General features: G+C 35.6%; 1 protein-coding gene across 2 annotated transcripts in view; it reads right to left on the reverse strand.

Annotated features, from left to right (window-relative positions):
- Positions 1 to 24,360, reverse strand: part of TASP1 (taspase 1) — a 301,213-nt gene that overhangs the window by 157,990 nt on the left and 118,863 nt on the right. For both annotated transcript variants that reach the window (XM_081289122.1, XM_081289123.1), the window contains one exon: positions 20,338 to 20,416. In XM_081289122.1, coding sequence (XP_081145248.1) covers positions 20,338 to 20,416 — 79 coding nt within the window. The remainder of the gene's footprint in view (positions 1 to 20,337; positions 20,417 to 24,360) is intronic.

A 24,360-nucleotide genomic window follows, 5' to 3' on the forward strand; every position in this document is an offset into this window, starting at 1 on the left:
ACCAAAGCTAACATCATACTCAATGGTGAAATTTTGAAAAGGTTTCCTCTAAAGTCAGAAACAAGACAAGGATGGCCACTTTCATCATTTCCATTCAACATAGTACCAGAAGTTTTGGCTACAGCAATTAGGCAAGAAAATAAATAAATAGGAACCAAATCCAAAAGCTAGGAGTTTGCAGATGACAAGACAGAGTTTGAAGATATATCTGTTTACAGATGACAAGATCTTATTTACAGAAAATCCTCAAATTTTCAACAAAATCTTGTTAAGGCAAATAAACAAATTCGGTAAAATTGTGAAATAACACAAAATCAGTTGTGTTTCCATATGCTAACAATAAACTGTCTGAAATAGAAACTAAAAAAATTCCACTTACAATAGCATCAAAAGTTTAAAACATACAAATGAAAAAAAAACAGTAACAAATTTAACCAAGGAGACCCATACAGTGAAATTATAAAACGTTGATGAAAAAAAGTAAAGACAAAGATAAATGCAAAGATATCTCTATTCATGCACTGGAAGAATCTCAATGTTGTCACATCAAAGCAATTTAGAGATCCAATATAACCTTTCTTGAAATTTCAATGCCATTTTCCATAGAAGCAGAAAAATTAATCCTTAAATTTACAATATACCAAAATGACAAGTAAAAAGGACAAAGCCATAATACTTCCTAATTTTAAATTATATTTCAACACTATACCAATCAAAACAGCACAATACTGGCAAAAAAAAAAAAAAGAAAGAAAGAAAGAAGAAAAGAAAAAAACCTGGACACATAGACCAGCTGAACAGAGAGTATGGAAATAAACTCACATTTACAAGGTCAACTGATCCTTGACAAGGGCACAAAAATACACAATGTGAGAAAGATAGTCTCTCCAATAAATGAAGCTGAGAAAACTTGATATGTATATGTAAAAAATAAAGTTGGATCTTTATACAATACATAAAAATAAATTCAAAATAAAGATTTAAACATAAGATGTAAAACTATGAAATGCCTAGAAGAAAATACAGTGGAAAAGTTCCAAAATATTAGTTTAAAAATTATTTGGGGATACAACAACAAAAATACAGACAACCAAAGCAAAAATAAACAAGTAGAACTACATAAATAAAAATAGTTCTGTATAACAAAGGGGGAAAAAATCAACAAAATGCAAAGACACTGAGAGAAAATGTATGTAAACCATATATCTGGTAAGGGGTTAATAAGCAAAATACAAAAGAAATTCAAACAAGTGAATAGTTTTTTTTTGGGGGGGGACCTGAATAATAAATGAGCAAAGTACCTAAGTAGGTGTTCTCCCAACAAAGATATAAAAATGACCAATAAGCACATAATAGGGAAATAAAAATGAAAACCTTAAAGAGGTAATACTTCACACCTTTTAGAATAGCTATTTCAAAAAGTTCAAAGATAAAAAATATTGGTGAGGATATGGAGAAAAGGGAGCCCTTTTACACAATTAGTGAGGATGTAAATTGACACCGCCATTATGGAAAATGATATAGTGATTCCTCAAAAAACTAAATATAGAACTACCTCATAGGATCATAATCCCACAATCCCACCTTTGGTGTACACAGAAAACAAAATCTTAGCTTAAAGATATGTTTGCATGCTTATGTTCAATGTAGTATTATGCACAATAGCCAAGATATGGAAACAATCTAAGTAACTACTGATAGATAAAAGAATAAAGAAAATGCTCGTGTGCAGACTCGAGCTTTCTCTTGCTTGGATGTAATATCTCTCTCTCTCTCTCTCTCTCTCTCTCTCTCTCTCTCTCTCTCTCTCTCTCTCTCTCTCTCTTTCTCTCCTATTTGTGATAAAATGGATGACATTCTGCTAAGTGAAATAAGTCAGAATCAGAAAGGCAAATGCTGTATTCTCTCACATATATACAGAATCTGAAACAGCTAAGCTCACAGAAATATAAAACAGAAGGGTGGTTACCAAGAAAGGGGAAAATGGTCAAATGCCATAAACTTGCAGTTAGTAAATGAGTAAGCCCTGGGGACCTAAAGTATAGCAAGGTAATTAATAACTAATACTTACTAATAATGTACTATATATTTTAAATTTGCCAAGAGAGTAAATCTTAATTATTCTTATCATAAAAAAGATACCCATGTGAATTAATGAATACATTCATTAGCTTGATGTGCTAATCATCTCACCATGTGTATATATATATCAAAACATCACATTATATGTCTAAAATACATACAATTTTTCTTTGTTAATTATATCTTAGTAAAGCCAGAAAAATGCTACAAGTGTTCATGTTAAGGTGATGGTAGTTTCAAGGTGTTTGATTATGTTTTTGTTTTATAAATTACATATATAATTTAGATATTTTTATATGCTTTCAATAATGCAATTTTTAAAAAACAGTCACATTCACTTAACTAGAGGTGTACATTCTGATAAATGTGTCATTAGTCAATTTTGTTGTTCTGTAAACCTCACAGATCATAGTTACATAAACTAAGATGACAATAACATCACTAGGCAATATATTCTTACAGGATCACCCTCGAATATGTGATCCATCATTGACCAAAATGTCAGTATATGGTCATGTTCTTAATAAGAAAAAAAGTATCCAGAAGTCCAAAAAAAAAGAAAGAAAGAAAAAAGTGAAATTCTATCTTATCTTACCATACTCAACAATCAACTGCTAAAGATTAAAACTTGCTATCTAAAAATTGAAAACTTTCAGAGGAAAACAGTTAATAGTCAATATCTAACAAAATCCTTTAAAATATCCAGTCCTTTTAAGTCAGAAAGTACATTTCTAAGAATTTATGGTAAGGAAATAAATATATATAATAGATATATAAAAGAAAATTACTTCTATTAGAACAAGCAAATAAAATAAAAACAAAACCCAAGAAATACCCAATGGTCATTCCAAGGGACTAGTACAACCATACAATGAAATCTTATGCAGTTAGTTTAAAACAATAAAGTTATCATTTAAATAACAAACTTAGTAGTTACTAAATTTATGCATTAAACAAGGGGTACTTAAGCTGACAAGCCACAACTAAGAATCCTATGAAATTTTAGTAAAATCATGTGCACATTTATGTAGGCAATTGTGTTCACAGTCATACTTCCAGGGAGTAAATCCATAGTTTTTAGATTCTCAGAGGGAGAACAATTATTCACAAAAGAAAAATTTACTGTTAGCTAGTCTCCGAAGATGGGACTTAGTGAACCAAGTGCTAGAATTCACACTTTTATGTAATTTCCTCCTACAATGAATCTGGATTAGCCCTGTGATTCATACTAACAAATATAATGCTACCCTCAGACACAAGCCTTACAGAGGGCTAACAGGTTTCACTTTTGTACTTTTGAGAGTGCAGAGCTATCATGTAAAACATCTCACTACCTGGCTGGAGAGGCCACATGAGACAGGGATAATCCCTAATGCTGCATGGGAGGAATGTAAGGCCAAAGCATCCCAACATACCAGCTGAGCTCAGCCTTCTAGTTGTTCCACAAAGATGCCAGCCAGGTGAGTGAAACTATCATGGAGATCTAGTCAGGCTACCAAGTGACTGCAGTCACGAGAATCTTCAAGCATGACCAGCAAAGAACTAGCCACATGAGACCAAGTTAACACAAAATATAATGAGATATAAGAAAATGGTAATTGTATTAAGCCATAAACTTGGGGATCACAACAGGTTAACCAAACAGTTGCAGACTTGTTTAAACTGACTACCATCAACTAATTAAGAACCTAATATTTTATAATATAGTGGCTGAAATAATAATCAAAAACTAACCATCAGGGCATATAATCTTACACTTAAATTCCTGTGAAATCTCTATCCATGAATGCATTCATGTATGCATATAAGCACACAGTGATGTCACTTTTATAACAGTTTCATTGAACAAAAACAACTTTAGTCACTTTGATTTTATGTACTTTATTTATATAGGCCATTTTATTACACAGAAGTGAAATATAGACCAAGCATCTATATTTGCCCTTATATTAAAAAAGATGAAAGAGTGAGACCTTCAAATGACCCTCCATTTAAAATATTACAGTGGTAAGTTATGCAAAGTGCCTTTCTTCCTTCTGGAATTAAAAAAAAAAAAAAACTTAACATAGATTAAAGCTAAGGGAACAGATGTTTCAAAGTATTTTATAATGCTAATGAAACATCATCATATTGTGTCATATTAGCCCAATTATAATGCTCAGAACTACTTTCTATTTATTAATTTCTACAATAATCTTGCAAATGATACCTGAGTGGAAAATAAATTCAAAGAGAACTAGGAATCCTGCCCCAGAATCAAGAAGCAAAGCAGAACATAAACAATATGAAAGAAGCCAGATCCCATTTCTTCTATTCAACTTACGTGAAATGAAGATACAAACAAACTTTGTGGTGGTATTTTTTTTAATCTACTGTATTTGATTTTTCAAAACAAAAACATCCATTTTCCACAGCCAGTTCTGTAAGCCAAAAACAATGGCAACAGACATGACTTTGGTAAGGACAGATTTAAATGACAACTACATGTTTGTTTTTTTAACTATCTTCTACTTCATCTATAATATTTCTAGTTTTAAAAATCTGATTAAATTTAAATTCAACCTTTCTTTTTCTTTCTCACATTTTTCTACCATCATCAAGTAAGAATTCTTCTTTATATTCCTCGGGTACTATTTAACCTTTCTAAATTTCAAATTTCACATTTGAAAATGAGAATAATTACATTAAAATACTTAGTACAATGCCTGACCATTTCAAAATCTCAACAAATGCTAGGTATTATCATCCTTATTATTCATCATAAAATGATGATAAGTAAGATACTCATGGTTACCACCACAACATTTATTCCCTTCCCTCTTCCTAACATAATCCTGATTTTATTTTGCTTTCTACTCTCCCCATCCACCATTATGTATATAAACTACACACATGTCCTGTGCCCATCACTGGTTCACGAGTAATATCATTCCCCTTGATCAGTGATTGGTTTAGGAAAAGGCATGCAACAAAAACCCATCAATGAAATATGTAGAGAAGTCTGCTGGAGTGCTTCTGAGGAACGTATTTTTCACTTCTAGAAAAGAACTACAAAAGATTGTTCACCACCACCTACCTGCCTTCCTCTGGACATTTTTGTGATGAGTTTTCTGGCAATGAAGTAACTACTCTGATATCAGTCCAAGAAAGAGGCCAACAATGATGACAACAGAGCAAACAAGGGAAGGGAGAAGTAGGTTCATGAAGTTATCAATGAAACTCCTGAACCAACCAACCCTAGAGCCTGTCTGCCTCTAAACTTCCTCTTATGTGAAATCATATATTTCCTCACTGAAGCCAATTGGAGTTGTAATTTTTTTTCTTTTTTTGTGGTGCTGGGGTTGAACCCAGGGCCTTGTGCATGTGAGGCAAGCACTCTACCAACTGAGCTATATCCCCAGCCCCTGGAGTTGTGATTTCTATCACTTGCAACCCAAAGCATATAATCACAAATACTCCTCAACTTACAATGGAGTTATACCCAACTAAACCCATCACAAGTTGAAAATATCATGAGTCAAAAATTAATTTAATACACATCAGCAACACAATCTACTCTAGAGTATCAGTTATTTACCTTTATGATTATGCAGCTGACTGTGAGCTGCCACTCAATGCCACTACCTAGAGAGTATCATACCAAGTACCACTGGCTCAAAACTATTAAAATTCAAAGCACAGTTCCTATTGAATTATATACCACTTTCACACTATTATTATGTCAGAAAATTTTAAGCTGATCATCTTAACTCAGGGATCCCAATGTATTACATTAAGGGAAAAGAAATTTAAAAGTAATACACTTTACCAAAACTAAACCAAACTAAAGCAAAAGCTCCATTTTATAAATAAACCAACAGCCTCTACCATGAATAACTAAGTACTTGAACATGAGTGCTAGCTCTGGCTTTTCAATGTAAAACAAGCAATTAAGTTGCCCATCAGAATCTCTTTGACAGTGCTTCAAAACAGGCAAAGAGCTCCTGAATTCAATTCAACAGATATTTATTAAGCACTTTCTGTATTCTTTACCTACCAGCCTCTTCCTCAAGGAGATCGAAGGCTTTGTGTTGAAGAACAATGATACAAGTGATATATGTGTCATATTACGGCACCACTGACTTCAGAGGAAGTAAATCTTTGGAGTTGGGCAAGGAGAAAAAGTAGGAAGAGAGGGAGGAAAGGAGAGGAAGGGAAAGAAGAGAGGGGAAAAGAAAGGAAGAAAAACTGCACAAAAGAAAAGACATTTGGACTCAGTCTTGAAGGATAAACCAGGCCTCACCCATCAGATAGATAAGGAAGGAAGGGATTCTAACTAGGTGGAGATGCAAAATTACTCACTCCTCCTCAAGAAACTGTGCTAACATGTTTACATTGCAACAACAGCAATAAAGAGTGAACAATGGTAACTAAGGTTTCCTGTTAAAAAGAGTCATCCATGCTTGTAGGTTAAAATAAAAATTACCTGTGAAATTCACACAATGAGCTGCTAAAAACTATCCATGAACTTGATGGCATGAACTTGATGGCATAGGCAGGGTTTAGCCTGCAAAGGTTGTTCTGAGGAAAGCTCAGAATTATATTGTTTATGTTTACTCTAGATCCAAACAGATTATAATTCTAGTGAGAAAAACTACAAGAAAGAAACTCCTACTTAGATGCAGAACGAAATCAAAGCAGATAAGGCCAATCAGACTAATAAGAATATATAAAACAAAAACATGAAAAAGTTGAGAATATTATATCTGTATATCCCATTTACTATAGCATGAGAAATAAGGCATAATATGTAAAGCAGAGGCAAATCTAAATTTTAAGGACAAAGAAGAACTCAGATGAAACAAATGCTTAATAAATATTCCAATCTTTATGATCCTCTGACATGAATTTTACTAGCTACCTTAGCTATATTAAAACAGATTATCTTTTTACATTTCTAAGAACCCAATACCACATCATCACAGCAGAATACAATCAATAGCTTATCATTCTATCATCAATGTTAAGAAAAAGTGATAAACATGATAGATTACAAAATACATAATTTCTTATAATTATGAAGAAACAGTAAAAATATTCTTAAATTTAAAACTAGAAGAGAGGAAAAATACAAAAAACAGAAATCCTCAGGATTACTAAACAGCAATAACCCTGAGTCCCAACTAACAGGAAATGCAATAGTGCCAGGTGAAAACAATCATTGCTAATTAGTATATCTATAGGTCTTTCCTCCATAAGGAAAGATGTCCTGATCCTGGGACTGGTGAACACATCTATCCAATCTGCCTCCTCCATTAGGATTCCAACCCAAGTCTGTTTCCAAATCCCATAATCGTTCCCCACCTCAACGTGCTTCCATTCAATGTGGGTACATGTGGAGCTAAAATACCACTGTGGAATTTTAATTGAAGTCTTCAATTCTACAATGCCCAACTCAGATTTTTTTAACTATTAATTTTTAAATATTTTTTATTTGTATACAGACATATTACCTATATTTATTTATTTGTATGTGGTGCTGAGGCTCGAACTCAGTGCCTTACACTTGCAAGGCAAGCACTCTACATTCAGCTACAACCCCAGCCCCCAACTCAGACTTTTTACAAACAACTATCCATGCTTCAATTAGTCAGCACTTATTTCAATTATATGTCATCAAAGGTTAAAAAAATTACAAATAAATAAAACTAAATATACTTTTCATGATATGAACAAAATATTCTAAAACAATGCAAGGTATCTTTCGGTCATGACATTTTATACTATGATCTGGATCATGCTACAATTCACTAATGAAAATCACAATGTATATTCAATAACAAGGTAGTATTCCAAAAACGAGGTAATAAGAATGAAAACTGATGGTTGCTACATTTTTGCTTGTACATGTCCCTACTTCTTCCCTATGACTCACTAATAAATATCTTTGCCCAAATTAACCAGTCATCATGGGCAAAGCTGATTAAAATAAAATATATTTGATTCAGCAATTGTGGCTTTATAACTCCTCTCTCAATTTTTAGAACTAGCACTTTGTTTTATACACTTCTATTTATAACAAGAATCTTTGCTAATTTACAAGGCTAGGTGTAGCCCATGAGAGTCAGGAAGCATAGATATTACTACTTCCAGCACAATAATCCCATTTTGGTAGTCCTTATCCATGCTAGCTCAATGGAACTTAAACTATTCATTCATACTTGCAACAATACCCTACAGTTTGATCTTCTCCTTTTCCTCCTCCTTTTTTTTTCCTTTCTTTTTCTTTTCTTAGTACTGGGAATTAAACTCAGGGCCCTATGCATGCTAGGCAAGTGCTCTACTACTGAGCTATATCCCCAGCACTTCCCACCACCCCAGTCCTTTTATTATTTTATTTTGAGACAGGGTCTCACTAAGTTTCCCAGACTAGCCCTGAACTTATCCTTTTACATCAGACTCCCAAGTAGCTGGGATCACAGGTGTGATTCTAGCTGAGTCAAATCTTCTTAATATTCACCAAATACAATGAAAAGAGAGACTGGTAAATTGTATGTACCAGATATTGTATGTGAGACACAACTAGGGGACAGTATCACTTTGCCCAGTGAAAAGTCTTATTGTCTAAAGTACTATCTATGAACCGATTATTACGAACCAACAGCACTGACATCACCTGGGAACTTGTGAAAAAGGAAGAATCCCAGGACTTATCTCAGACTTACTGGATCATGTTCTGCATGTTTAACAAAACCCCCATGTGATTCATACAAACCAAAGTTTGAGAAGAGTTAGTTTTAAAATAACAACAATCATCATCATCATCACCCTGGTGATGCACATCTGTAATCCCAGTACCTCGGGAGGCTGAGGCAGGTGATCATGAGTTCAAGGCCAGTCTGAACAACTTAGTGAAACCCTATCACAAAACAAAAAGATAAGAAAAGGGCTGGGGATGCAGCTCAGTGGCAAAGCATTCCTGGGTTTAATCCCAAGTACAAAAAAAAAAAAAAAAAGAAGGAGAAGAAGAAATAAAATAATAATAATAATAATAATAATAATAATAACAACCTGAGAAACTGTTTTTAGGATACACCATTGAGATTATTATCCCAAAGAACTCTTAGAAGCAGAAAGCCCAAACCAAAGTGTATGTCTAAAGAACCAAGTACCTTATGCTGAAAATGTTCAGGGAAACCATAAAAGGAACTGAAGATCCATACTTCAAGCATTTGAAAACAAAGCCTCAAATTCCCTCAGCATCAATTTTTTTGTAACTGCTTGCTAGCATCAGACATACTATGTACCTTCAGAAAGTGATGAGTTATACCATGTACAACTTTCGTAGCAACAAATTATCAATTTACAAAATTTAAAGTCAACACATTGTGCCTCCCAGTCATTTAAGCTGGCAAGACTTGAAAGTACACAAAATCTGAAGTATCACATTGGAAATATTTGATTTATGTTAAACAGCACTATGGAATTTAAACATTCATAGGTTCAACCAAACCCTTCTCCTGGCCAATCGGCTTACTGATTAGCTTACATCTAACTTTCCAACACATTGCCTGGCTAAATTTAATGCTTAAAAATTTTAAAGATCTTTCTGTGTACTTTTTTAAGTAAACCTTATTTCAAGCAAATCTCCTGAGCTAAAAAGAACCACCACTCCAACAGAATAATACCAAAAATGGCCTTGTGCTATAAAAGGCACTGGCTGAATTAAGTGAATTCTGTCTCTAACAAGAACCTTCTACAGAGGGAACCAAGAAGGCAAAGCCATGAAGGCCTTCAGTCCAGTAAGGGCCACGAAGCAGCGTGTCAGAAAGAAATTGTTTTTCTGCTCCTTTTGATGGGTTATGCTTTCAAGTCAGGAAATTAGAAACAGGTGTGCCAGAGGGCGCACACATCCTTGCTCCACACTGAAAAAACACGCGTTTTCAATTTTCAAACATGAAAGGGACTCCTGTTGAATGAAAGAAGAAATGAAAATCCAGCTCTGTTTCTGCGAACCATATGATGGGAGCTTAGAAAATCTTTTGAGGAGTTGCTCTACTTACTCCTCTCCAACTGACAGCAGGTAGTACTCGACAATAGGAAGGAAAAAGCATTATTTCAAGTGAGAACAATCAAAGGGAGAATTACATTAAGGATCACAGCGTTAGCGTTTTAACCCATCACTTGATCTTATGCCTCTGTTTTTACTATTTCTTCACCTTGTATTTCAAAATTAGAAGTCTGTTCTTTCACAAAACAACAACAAAGCAAAATGACAACAAGAAATGCAAACTAAGAATCTAGAAGGAAAAAGTCTTAGAAATTGCAAACATAAAAAAAAAATCTTTGGGGATCACCTGATCTACTGTAACCCAGGTCGACAATTTCAGAGAAAAACATCTTCCTCCATGATGTTCTGAGTTCTCTGGAGCTCAGGGAGATGGTGACATTTCAGTCAGTTTAAGAGTGTCACAAGTAGTGTTACACTAACCAACACTGGTTTGGAGCAATTTGGGGGCAAGACAGGGGCAGAAAGGGAATGTACTAATGGCTACAGTGGTCAAGTCATTAGGTACACAAACAAAGGTGTCCACACACCGCCCTTAGGGAGTCACTGTAGTGTACATTACCTACATGAATAGATGCAATAGAGCCTCATTAAGAGCTAGCAAACTCTCAATGTATCAACATATATTGGCAAGAAACTTCGTTAGGTTACCAAGTAAAGCCACAGTTTTCAAGCCCTTTGAGGACAAGGACTATGTCTTTACTTCTTTCATATCCAGACTAGAGTATAGCCTCTAAAAGAGCTGTTACTTTATTGCATTGGAACAACTACAATTCATCTTACTGAGGAGCAAAATACCTGAATTTATGTATACATGCAAAGACAGCCTTCATATCCTTTAAATTGTTTGAATGATGTCTAATTATATGTTAAAATGTTCCTTACACAATATTTGAAAAATAAAGCACATTACAAGTTAATGGCATTCCCCCCTTTGTTTCATGGCAAAAATCCACCAAAAATATTAATAATGACTATCACAGGAAGGTAAAATTATCAGTTTCATTTCCAAATTATCTTCAATGAGTATGCATTATTTCACAATGGGGAAAAAAATCCACTCATTTAAAACCTCTAAGATACATGATAACAAAAGCCATCTACATGTTCATAGCAGCACAATTCACAATAGCAAGACTGTGGAACCAACCTAGATGCCCTTCAATAGATGAATGGATAAAAAAAAAATGTGGCATCTATACACAATGGAGTATTACTCTGCATTAAAAAATGACAAAATCATAGAATTTGGAGGGAAATGGATGGCATTAGAGCAGATTATGCTAAGTGAAGCCAGCCAATCCCTAAAAAACAAATGCCAAATGTCTTCTTTGATATAAGGAGAGTAACTAAGAACAGAGTAGGGATGAAGAGCATGAGAAGAAGATTAACATTAAACAGGGATGAGAGGTGGGAGGGAAAGCGAGAGGGAAGGGAAATTGCATGGAAATGGAAGGAGACCCTCATGGTTATACAAAATTACATACAAGAGGAAGTGAGGGGAAAGGGAAAAATAATACAAGGGGGAGAAATGAATCACAGTAGAGCGGGTAGAGAGAGAAGAGGGGAGGGGAGGGGAGGGGAGGGGAGGGGAGGGGAGGGGAGGGGGGATAGTAGAGGATAGGAAAGGCAGCAGAATACAACAGACACTAGTATGGCAATATGTAAATCAATGGAAGTGTAACTGATGTGATTCTGCAATCTGTATACGGGGTAAAAATGGGAGTTCATAACCCACTTGAATCAAAATGTGAAATATGATATGTCAAGAACTATGTAATGTTTTGAACAACCAACAATAAAAAAAAAGAAAGAAAAAAAAGCCATCGACGTTTAACTAGCTTCTGAGAAAATGATCTGACATAATTCAGAATTCTATTTTATTTTGATCCATCAGTGACTTTAGTTATTTAAAAGGCAGGAAATAATATATTAATAGTTCATCAGATATGAAGTGATCTAATTAACAATAGGCAACAGTCTCAGAATAGAATTCCCACCCCAGATAATTACTTTAGTTCTTGGAAATGTGCTGGCAGTTCATATACTCTGCTATCTATACATGAATGGTATCTTTCCCCTCCCCCAATAACCAAACAGACCAAAAAGTCAACTGCTTTTAAGATGATGATGTTTACAAGTATGAAGGTTTTATCTACACTCACATCTAGAAGTCATAATTCACAAAAGATTTCTCGGCATTATTCCCAATTCTACGTATTGTGTCTCAAATTTTTTAAGCGTAAGTGGCTGCTCCTTAACCCGAGTATTCTAAGAATCCTGACAAATATGACAAGCTTATGGAAGTTTTTTATTTCATAAGTACAAGAAGCTTCTAAGAAGCCAAGTGTCACCCCTGTAGAGAGAAATAGCACTTCCTAATAAGGCAGATTAAAGAACCAGAGTGGGCTGAAGAGTCTGGATTCTACCAACAGGACTAACAGCTGTGTACTTTTACTTCTTGACTAGTCTTGCTTCTTAGTGTCTGAATCATTGCTCATTTTTCCAGAACAACCTGAGAAATTAAATATCTATCTTCATGTGCTTCTAACAGTATAAGCATCCTACAATTCAAAAGGATCCCCACATCATACAAAAAAAATTACTATTCAAAGTCTTCCAGAGACTATCATCTAAGATATTAAATTAAACTCCAGATACTTTATCATTGTGCAGCTTCCTCAGGCATCCTCTTCGGTCGTTAGAATGTATCACTCCCAACCCCGCACTTACCTTTCTCTCAGCCCTGACTCCCCTGAGCTTGCCTCCCTCATCCCAGCCCAATGTATTTATTTCTCATTCACATTCATTCATTCAACCAACATCAGGAATTATACGTGATGAGCACCATTTGCACATCAGTAAACAAAACTGTTGGAAACCCTGACTCTCATGGAATTTAGAGTGAATAGAAAATAAAGATATAAGATATAAAATGTTAGATGATGATACATACAATGGAAAAAATAAAACATTGAAGGAGAGTAAGAACAGTTACATGTTTATTAAAGGATGGTCAAAGAAGATCTCAGCAACAAATCAAATCATGTGAATAAAGACCTAAAGAGTGGAGCCTGAGGTATGAGTTCCTAAGGGTAGAGAGTTAAAGGATAGAAAGCAACTCAGGCACAGGTCCTTAGGTGGGAATGTATATGGCATGTTTGGAATAAAGCAAGGCAACCATCACAGCTGGAATTGAATGAACAAAGGAAGAACAAGGTAAGAGCTGAAATATGAAGGGAAGTTGGGTCCTTAGTAAGGACTTTAGCTTTTCCATTGAATAAGATGGGAAGGGGGAAGGGGGTTGCGGCTCAGTGGTAAAGGCTTGCCTAGCACATATAAAGCACTGGGTTGATCCTCAGCACCACATTAAAAATAAATAAATAAAGATATGTGTTCATCTACAACTAAAAAAAATTTTTAAAAGATGGGAAGCAATTGGACAGTTCAAAGGAGAGAAAGACATAATTTCAGTTAGGGTGATCAAAAACCTTCATGTTGAGAATTGAATAAAGGAAGATTAAGCAAAAGCAAAAGAACAGCAAGGGTATTATTGCCATAGACCAGAGAAGAGGCAACAGCATCTTGGATCTGTTAGTAGCAGCGCAGATGCTAAGAAGTGATTTGTTTAAAATATATTTAGCCAGAGATTAGGTGAGAGTAAGATACAAAAGAGGACCAAGGATGGCTCCAAGGTTTTAATGGAAGTTACTGGGACAACCAAGTTGCCACATGTTGTGTGAAAAACATTTCAAAAGAACACGTTTTTGAGAGGGAGAGGTGAGCAATATCAAGAGCTCATATTGGACATGCTAAATTTGAGATGTTCATTAGAAATATGAGTGGAGACTTTTTACAAGAAATTGAATTATAACTAAGTTCTAGGGAGAGGCCCAAATTGAAGATAAAAATATGGGAGTTGTCAGCATATATAGGTGATACTTAACCATTAGATTAAATGACAGACCATGGGAGTACATACACAAAGAAGGAAGAGGTTCAGGGACCACTAGTCCTTGGAGCACTGCAACACAAAGCAGTAAAAGAGATGAAAAACAGTAACAAAGGAGACAGAATGAGTAGCCAGAGAGGTGGAATACCAGGAAAGTGTGCCCCCTGAAGTCTATCAAGAACAGTATTTTCAGGAGAAGCAAATCATTCAAACAACGTGTCAAATGGTATTCACAGGACTAAAAGATGAACTGGATTTTGAAAGCTAATTGTTAATCTTGACAAGAGAAGACTGGTGGAGTGGTCGAGGAGAAGGCCTGACTAAAGTAGCTATAAGAATATAGCTATTCGGTGCGGTGGCACACGCCTGTAATTCCATCGGCTCAGGAGGCTGAGGCAGGAGGATCATGAGTTCAAAGCCAGTCTCAGTAAAAAGCGAGGTGCTAAACAACTCAGTGAGACCCTGTCTCTAAATAAAATACAAAATAGGGCTGAGAATATGAATCAGTGGTCGAGTGCCCCTGAGTTCAATCCCAGTACCAAAAAAAAGAAAAGAATAAACAAAGACAGGCACAGTGACACACACCTGTAATCCCAGAGGCTCAGGAGGCTGAGGCAAGAGGATCATGAGTTCAAAGCCAGCTTTAGCAAAAGCAAGGTGATAAGCAACTCAGTGAGACTCTAAATAAAATATAAATACAAAATAGGCCTGAGGATGTTGCTCAGTGGTCGAATGTCCCTTAGTTCAAGCTCTGGTACCCTGCCCCCACAAAAAAATAATGAAGCGGGGCATGGTGGTTCATGCCTGTAATCACAGCAGCTCAGGTGGGTGAGGCAGGAGTATGGAAAGTTCAAAGCCAACCTCAGCAACTTAACAAGGCCATGTCTCAAAATAAAAAATAAGAAGGGCTAGTGATGTAGCTCAGTGGTTAATTGCCCTTGGGTTCAACCCCAAGTACAAAAAAATGGGGACTGGGGAGTAAATGAAAAAACTAGAAAAAATAACAAATCTCAAGTGCTGACAATTCCTTGAAGTTTCACCTTGAAGATGTTAAGAAATGTGTAAAGAACCAGAAGGAAAAATGAATCCCTAGGTGACATGCACAGAGTCCTGAGTATAATTAGGCTTTTATTCACCAATGGTGTCTTTTGCACAGAGAAAGAAGCTGAAGTATGGATTCCTGCCTGTCTTCTCCCCCTCCCTAAAAAGCAATGACCACATAGCACTTATAGACATCTCAGCAACACTCTCATGTTGGCTCCTGCTGTCATTTAAATTCCCTCTCACAGGAAGGTGCCTCTTCCCCTTCTGAGAAAAGTCCCTTGAGGGAGTTTTGGAGCACAGACCCATTGAACAATCTTCTATAGAGGAGCAAGAGACATTTGGTAGCTCCTTATATTGAGAAACAAAAAAACAAAACAAAACAAAACAAACAAAAAAAAACAGTGGAAAACTCTTCTAGTCCTTCAGGAGAAGACCTGAAGCATGAGCTCAAAGATATTAAGGTATAAGGTTGTTCTTAATTTTTGCATTTTTAAAAATCCCATTCAGCTCTAAAGCAATTCCTAGCAATCACAGTAATAGCTCTCACAGCCCTCAGGTTCCTAGGACTGTCCAGAACCAAGACCTAAAAAAGCCAAGGATCTAGAAAATCATAAATCACTGGGCCTCATAACAGAAACCAGGTAGCCTATCTGTCTTCACACCAGAACCCTTTAAGAAACAGATTGAAGCTTACATCTTTTGACCTCCAATCAGATACCATTAATACCCTCTGGACTCACTATTTCTCTTTAAGGGAAGGAAGGAAGGAAGGAAGAAAGGAAGGAAGGAAGGGAGGGAGGGAGGGAGGGACAGACGGACAGACAAATAACAGAAGACCAAAATTAAGGTCAACCAGAGCATAAATTTAATCTGATTTTTTCCTCCTCTGATCTTCTAATCCTGATTATTTGCTCTGCCTTTCCATAGCCAGAGACAAAGCACAGATATTATCTTAGAGCATGCATCTGATGTGCTACTGAAAAATTATGTGTGAATACAAAGTTGGCAAAATTGAATCATATTTTAAATACTATTTTTAAAAATTTTATGGTAGATAATCTTTTAGAAAAAGTAAGCATCCTAGAAGAGGTTGGAATCACACATGCATTTAGTAATTTTTATTTGTATATTAGACTCTTTACCATGTGCAAGGTTCTGTGCCAGACACATAGGAGACACAAATGTACCCATGGCCCTTCTTTCCTCAAGCATTTATCTTTCTGCTTTTCAAAGGGCCTGAATCATTTTTTCATTTTCACACACACACAAAAAAGCTGAAAATAAGAAAAACTTTAGACTGTCAATTCTAAATTCCACTTTTTTTCATATTTAAAAGTTCTGGTATCAGGAGTTCATTACAATTGATGGCATCCTCCCATGCTGCCTATGGGCTGCAGTGGTGATGGGTTGCCACTGCCTCATGATGCAAGCTGCTCCTGTTTGTTGACCGTTCAGTATGTTCCATGTTAGAACTACATGAGTAGTTGCCATTTAAGATGTGTTTCAAATAATTACAGTATGATATAGAACTGAAATTTAAAATGATTATGTCTATAGGAAGGCATGGAAATAGCAATGGGGTGTGAATTTATTATCAGTGAAGTAAAAAATTCTCATTACCCAATTCTATACTTACTTATAAAGTAACAACCAAAAATTAAGATATGAGGGGCTGTGGTTATAGCTCAATGATAGAGTGCTTACCTAGCATGTGTGAGGCACTTCATTCAATCCTCAACACCATATAAAAATAAAGGTATAAAAAATATTTTAAAAAATTAAGTGATGAGAAAGCAGTGTGTCATGCTTCAATTGGCTGCATTTTTCCTTTTCTTAGAGGTACAAAAATAATAGTGTGTTTTATAAAAGATAGTGACTGAGATTCAATGGAACACTGGAAGAAGAAGTACACTAAGTATCTTCCATATGTCAGCTCATTCAGTTCTCATAGCACTGGTAGATATTATTCCAAATAATGTGCAAATAATATTGCACATTATTGTACAAATAATGCCCTGCTCAGGTTCGACAGTTAGTAAGTCTGGACAAGAACCAAGGTGTTTGCTCTGCTCCATCCCTAATGAGGCAAATTCCCTTGACACCAGAACATTAGTCAAGAGTTTACAAGATCAGCTCCTGTCACTCTACCCCTCAACCTATTCCTTCCCAACCAGCAATGAGAAAAAGATGCTGGAGTTTATCCCCTAAGCTAATGACCAAATCACCTTTCTGGCCTCAATAGAGTCCTATCCTGCTTATCCTGCTTTTCAATTATCACTTTCCAAGATATATAAACCCAAAATGCTGATCAGTTTTCTGGATTTTCTACAATAGTCTGAGGCACAAGTCTTTGTGGGGAATGATGATTTGAATCATGGCCTCTGACTTTCTCATGTCTGCACTCTCCTGTGAACTACCTGTGCAAAGGTACAGGTCAAGATGGCCCAGTTGCTATGGTGATGCCGACCTGGGAGGCTATTTGCAAAGGCAGACAGCAGTTATCAGTTGAGGCCTTCAATTCAGGCATCAACTCCCAGGGATAGAGAATTCTGAGCATAAACACATGACCCTAACGTCTCACCAGTCCTGCAAAGATGCAATATGATAAGCTGGATATCAAAATTAAAAGGCTACTCTGGATGTCATAATCTGGTAACTCAAAAGTATCTTTAGTCATATGGAACTATCTCAACTAATGCAGTTGGACAAATGAGAAAATATCCAAGACGAAAAAGGAAAGACCTCATTTTTATAATTTTAGCTTTAAATTACACTCCTCTTAATAGAATTGACAAAGGAAGCTTTTATTCCAACTTCTATGACACTAATTTTTAAAAAGTGTGTTGGTCTATGGAGGTACATAAACTCAAGGGAATGTAATCTCAAAGGAGCACAGGCAGGTACTCAGAATCTTGATTTAAAATATACTTCTGTTCCTCACACCTATATATAAGAGCAACATCTAGACAATAAACTTAACTCACAGAAATACATATTAACCAAAAAAAATTGACACAATATATGATACCAACTGAAATCTCTTTGAGAAAATAAAAAATGAAATAAAGAATTATATGTATTAGACTACAGTTTTTTCACATACAACTATTTTCCATACACACAGGAGCAAACTTAATTGTGTACACTGGCTAATTCATAAATATTACACATCAAAATTTTCAGATTCCATTAATATTAAATTTAGAAATTAACTCATTACATTCTGCTTATCTTCTCTAAATAAAAGACTAAAAACAAAATTTTTCCCAATTATATTAGAATGGTTTAAATTCAACATTACTTTGTGTCCAAACTTCACCCAGTAGGCCAGTGGCTCATAATCTTATTGTTTCACTGATGCAAGGAAAGAAGCGAAGTCAGGAGGCAGCCACAACAGGTGGGCAGGGGAACACAGGTCTGAAATAGCAGGATCAGGTCAGTAGAAATGGAAAGAAGCAACAAACATGAGAATTGTGGCAATATTTCAAGCTAAGCAAAAAATAGGTTAGTAAGCGGCAATTAAAAACCTAGGAAATTCAGGTAAAAGGTGGCCATGGGTTGAGGATAAAGAATAAGTTGTTCTGTTCAACCTACGGAGTCTGACATACACATATGATATTCACAGGGGCACGTACAACAAGGAGGACTCATGAAAGAACTCATATGGACTTCAATAGTAATGTCCATACCAGGCACAGTGGTACACAACTATAATCTCAGCGGCTCAAGAGGCTGAGGTAGGAAGATCACAAGTTCAAAGCCAGCCTCATAAAATTGAGGTACTAAGCAACTCAGTGAGACCCTGTCTTTAAATAAAATACAAAATAGGGCTGGGAATGTGACTCAGTGGCCAAGTGTCCCTGAGTTCAGTCCCTGGTACACCCCCCCCCACAAAAAAAAAAAAAAAACAAGAGTAATGTCCAGAGTAGACACAGATGTGGAAAGCAATATCAAAGAGAGACCAACTGAAATTATGAGAACAACTATAGTAACAATAAGTCATCAAGAGGGGAGAAGAGAGACTCTAGTAGAGGCCCAAGATGAGGTTATTATCGAAGAAGGACTGAAAAGAAGAATCTGTGAAGAAGGCCAAAGTGCAGCAGGTCAGAGAAGCAGAACAAACCAAGAGAGTTTCAGGTTCTATGCTACAGGCAATAACTGCATCAAAGACCACAGAAAGAATAAGCAGTAAGCAGAGGTGGGCTACTGGACCCAGTGGGCAGTTTATCACTATGTTGGGCAGAAATCAATGTGGAAAGAAATAGAAGAAAAAAAAGGAAGTGAAAGCAGTCACATCTGTCCACCTAGCTGATAAAGCTGAGAATACTGGGGAGAAAAGAACAGAACTATAACTTGAAGGATAACATGGTAATTCGAGGAACTAATATAATTTTAAGCGGCAGCATCATCATATAAAAAGAAAAGCTATTGAGTATAGCTGGTACAAGTGTTATGAAAATTTGGAAATAGAAAATTGTTCTGCCCATTAAAACTCCCTGAAGCCCCCTATTTCCCACCCCTACACACACACACACACACACTCTCTCTCTCTCTCTCTCTCTCTCTCTCTCTCTCTCTCTCTCTTTCTCATAAAATAATAATGACTTTCTAATATAGCACAAAAAGAGTATATTTTATTAAAAGTGTAGTGAGAGGAGTAGTGGGTGTTATAAACTATACATTTTGAAATATAACCTTTTATGTTTTATGTCAACATTTTACTCAAGGATTATCTCTTGCTGGCTGGGGTTGTAGCTCAGTGGTAGAAAGCATGCCTAGTATGTGAGAGGCACTGGCTTCAATTCTAAGCACTGCATATAAATAAACAAAATAAAAGTCCATCAACAACTAAAAAAAAAATTAATACAATAAAAGATCTGTTAATTTTGTAAATTATTTGGTGTTTATATATCATTTTCATCCATTTGACATTGTTGTGGGCTATTACAGAAAAAAATACATTGATATACAAATAATTAAGTTATACTTAACTCCAGAGTTGTACTAAAAATGTTAGCAAACCATTTACACTGTGATACTAAACAATCCTTAAAACCTCCCCAAAACTCAAGAACTTTTTTACACACATCAAAGCTTTTGTATATGTAGTGTCTTACAACATATTTTATGTTTCCCTAAAAATATTGCTTTTAGTCATTAAATGACTGACAGGGTTGCAGTTATGAAAAATGGTCATGAAATCAGCAAATACCTGAGGTACTCACAGCTGTGGAGTAGGGATTATGAACTCCAGTATTTTCAGCCCAGCAGCCACATCCATAAAGAGCAGCCTAGGAAAAAAGGAAATGGGGAGATATAATATTTCAGAAATATTATATGTAATTATCAGATTTCAACAGAAGAAACAAAGTCATGCCCATCTAATAAAGTCTGGTTTTAAGGACAACTTAATGATAATGCCAAAGAGTCTATGCAAACTATGCAATGGTTTTAACACTTTCAAAACCACATTTTCTTCTGTTTTGAGATATACAATACAATAGTATTAATTATATTTCTTCCACTGTGATACAGAACACCATAAGTTATTCTTCCTCTCTAACTGTAATATGGTACTTATTGACCAACCTCTCCCCATCCATCTCCTCCCTATTCTCCTCAGTCTCTGATAACCCCAGAGTATACATAAATCAAAATATCATGTTATGCCTCATAAATATGTACAAATATTATATGCAAATCAAAAAATAACACTAAAATTAATTAAAATAAATAATACATTTGCAGCTATTCTACCTATCCAAACATTCTCAGAAAATAGCAAAATACAGTCTTTTTGGTCTCATCAGCAATGTATTCCTTCCCTGAAAATACTTTTTCCTTTTGTAGTTCGTTAGCTAGTTGCTCTTCTGGTCTCTTGAAATCAGTGTGGTTGCCTTAAAACAGGTGGTTTTTAAACTCAGTGCATGTTGAATTACTTGGGCAACTTGCTAATAAGAACCCTAATTTCTAGAGATTCTGTCTGGTTCAGTGTCTGAGACATGGCTTGGAGTACAGGAATGCAGATGGTCCTTCTAACCACCGTCTAGGAAATCCTGTTTCAGGAGTCCTATTCCATGCCTCTATTTGGGTAGCACAATAGGAACTTCACACCACTCTATACCACAGGGCTCAGTATATGTTCATCACTGTGCTAGATTCTGCCATATGAAAAGAAAGGAATGAAAAAGGCCTGTTTAAGCTAATCACTTTGTTAGGTGGTAGAACAGATTATCAGTCTAAAATGACCAGGAACACAGTAAGCTATTATGATTTATATAAAAGATTTTAACAATCATTTCTATTTTGCTTCCAATAATCCTATACAGAATGTCTACATTCATCACCACAACATCCACAATGACTTCTCTGTCTTTGAGAGGGGACTCATAACTAATAACTTTTTCACTCCTCAGAAGAGAATTAGTAAAACCCTTGGCTAGCTATTGCAGAAATACAAGGAGCCAACTCAACGAGTTCATTACCACATGCTTAGTAAGAATGAAATACAGGGGGAAAAAATTAAATTTCTACCCATAAAGAAAGGCTAAATAAACTTTGGCAGAGAAATACATGGAATTTGTTGCACAGGTTAAAAATAAAACAAGTAAATTTTTAAAAATCTTTAGGAATGGATACGGAAATATCTCCAAAAATATTGTTGAATTTAAAAAAAAGCAAGTTACAATAATACATTCAGTATTCACTGTCACTGATAGAGAAAAAGATACTCCCATGAAAAGTACTGCTATCTTCTGGGAACTCACTTCTAGGGTCTAGGCTAAGACTTGGACTGGTGGCCAGGAAGATTTCAGCTTTCTTTGATATTCTGTTATTTTTCACAAGGACCTTACAACTCAGTTGCTCCAATATTCTACCCAGAGTAGGAATCTCTATGAAACATCCCAGGCATAGGATCTCACTACCTAATGTGACAACATATTCCCCTATTGCACATTTTCCATGGAAAGTTCCTCCTTGGATTGAACAAATATCTGCTTAATTATAACTTCTACCTACTAGTCTTGGTTCTAATTTCTGGAAATACCTTAACTTCCATATAATTTTTAGCTATTCCCCAAGATTTTCAGACAAACAACCTCCCCTCCTCTCTTAATCACTTTCCTTGAGAAATAATTCAGAATCCAGGATATTTATTCATGTGACCTACAGTTGCCCTTTCTAGTTTTTACTAACAAAAGTCTTGTTAAAAAAAATAGAACCAAGAACTCAACAGGACACTTCAAATATGACAGACAGTGGGAAATCTGTTACAGGCTTTGAAAACACTATGATTCTAAAATACATGCCTTAGTTTCATTTCCCAAAACTGCTGGGCCAGTGTAGCAACTGAAAGCCCTTTAGAAGTGATTTAGCACATGGAGTTCAGAATAATACTGGCAGATCTGTACAGTAACCATTCAGCTGGTACTCTTTGCAGCAGGTGCTAGGGCAGACAAAGTCCCAAGAGAACACAAGACCCTAGTGGAAAGGTTCATCATTCTTTATTGAAAACTCTGAACATTTTCCCATCATCATTTCCATCCCTCTTAATTACTTTGACCAGGAGTCTGCACTCAAAAAAACTAGTACAAAAATCTACAAGAATACCCCTTAGTAAGCCAGTGGAAGTTATCTCCCTAGGAAAGTAAGAATATTTATGCTTCCCTCTGTTTCTTCTAAGCAAATTCCCTTTAGAATGCCCTCCCTTAGTATCATGAATTCGAGTTGTCTTCCTTCTTAACCTTCTGAAATTGGTTAGGCTGAGGCAGTCATAGGTAAGATGAGAGAAAGAACAAGATGTTATCTCTCTCTTATCTACTTCTTTGCTGAAAACACATCAACTTTAAGCAGGACTTTAAAATACATTTTTAGGGGGAGAGAAAGGGAGAGAGAAGGGAAACTGTATGGAAATGGAAGGAGACCCTCATTGTTACACAAAATTACATATAAGAGTTTGTGAGGGGAAAGGGGGAAAAAAAAACAAGGGAGAGAATTGAATAACAGCAGATGGGGTAGAGAGGGAAGATGAGGGGGGGGGATAGTAGGGGATAGGAAAGGTAGCAGAATACAACAGTCACTAATATGGCATTATGTAAAAATGTGGATGTGTAACCGATGCGATTCTGCAACTTGTGTTTGGGGTAAAAATGGGAGTTCATAACCCACTTGAATTAAATGTATGAAAGATGATATGTCATGAGCTTTGTAATGTTTTTGAACAACTAATAAAAAAATAAAATACATTTTTAAAAGTTTCCTTCTTTCTGGTAGTAAAATTTTATTAAAGTTATTATTGTGGAGTAAAAGTAGGTCATATAAGTGATTATTATTACTAAACAGCCATTGTTTCTCCTTCAATAAAATAAAGATGATAAAAATACACTATCATAGTTTTGCCAAAGGATCACATAAATTAACAACCTATTACACAAAGCAAGTGCTTCATAAACAGTAGCTATGGATGTTATAACCAGGGGCTACGATACACAGTTTAAAAGTGTTACATCATATAATCTTCTAGTACTTGGTAAGGTAGCTAGTATCCTCATTTTATACTTAGAGAGAGTGGAGCTTAGAGATGTTGAGTAATTTACTCAAGGTATGGAGAAAGGAAAGCGAGAGATGGGATTAGAATAAAGGTTTACTTGAATTTAAAGTCCATACTCTTACCCACTAAACTCATGAGGGGAAGTGGGAGTGGAATGTAATAATTCCTTTCTTGTGTCCAAATTGTGAGTGTAATCATTATAGTGAACTAAAGAAGGAAGTTCTAATCCAAATTGCTATTTTTTCATCTGCAGTGCTTTCAGTACAGGGTAATACGCTAAAATTTTAAGTAGTTAATTTAAGCATTTAAAGTGCACTGAATTCAACACATTTTGAAAAAATAATTAACCTTTGATACAATTTGCTTTTGTATTTTGTTTCATTCTGTGAAAAACTCTTCTTTACCTCTCATCTGATGATTCATATTTTCAGGCTTATTACATCTCCTTTATCCAGCAATATAATCCAATTAAACAGCTTCATCTCCTGTAAGTACCTTGACTCCTTTCCTCCATGTCCTTTTCGGATTTTTTGTTCAGCTCTCACAGTTGTATATTCATAAATTAGCCAAGTGGAGCAAATAAACACATAAATTTTACAGAAGTATTCTTTTTCCAGAATAGTCCCATGTGTGGTAGTAGAATGGCTTCAAGATTTTTAAATGTTATAGCCTGGTAACATAGTC

The sequence above is a fragment of the Spermophilus citellus genome (assembly GCF_964194105.1).
Source record: "Spermophilus citellus genome assembly, chromosome: 4".
In the NCBI taxonomy this organism is placed as follows: Eukaryota; Metazoa; Chordata; class Mammalia; order Rodentia; family Sciuridae; genus Spermophilus; species Spermophilus citellus.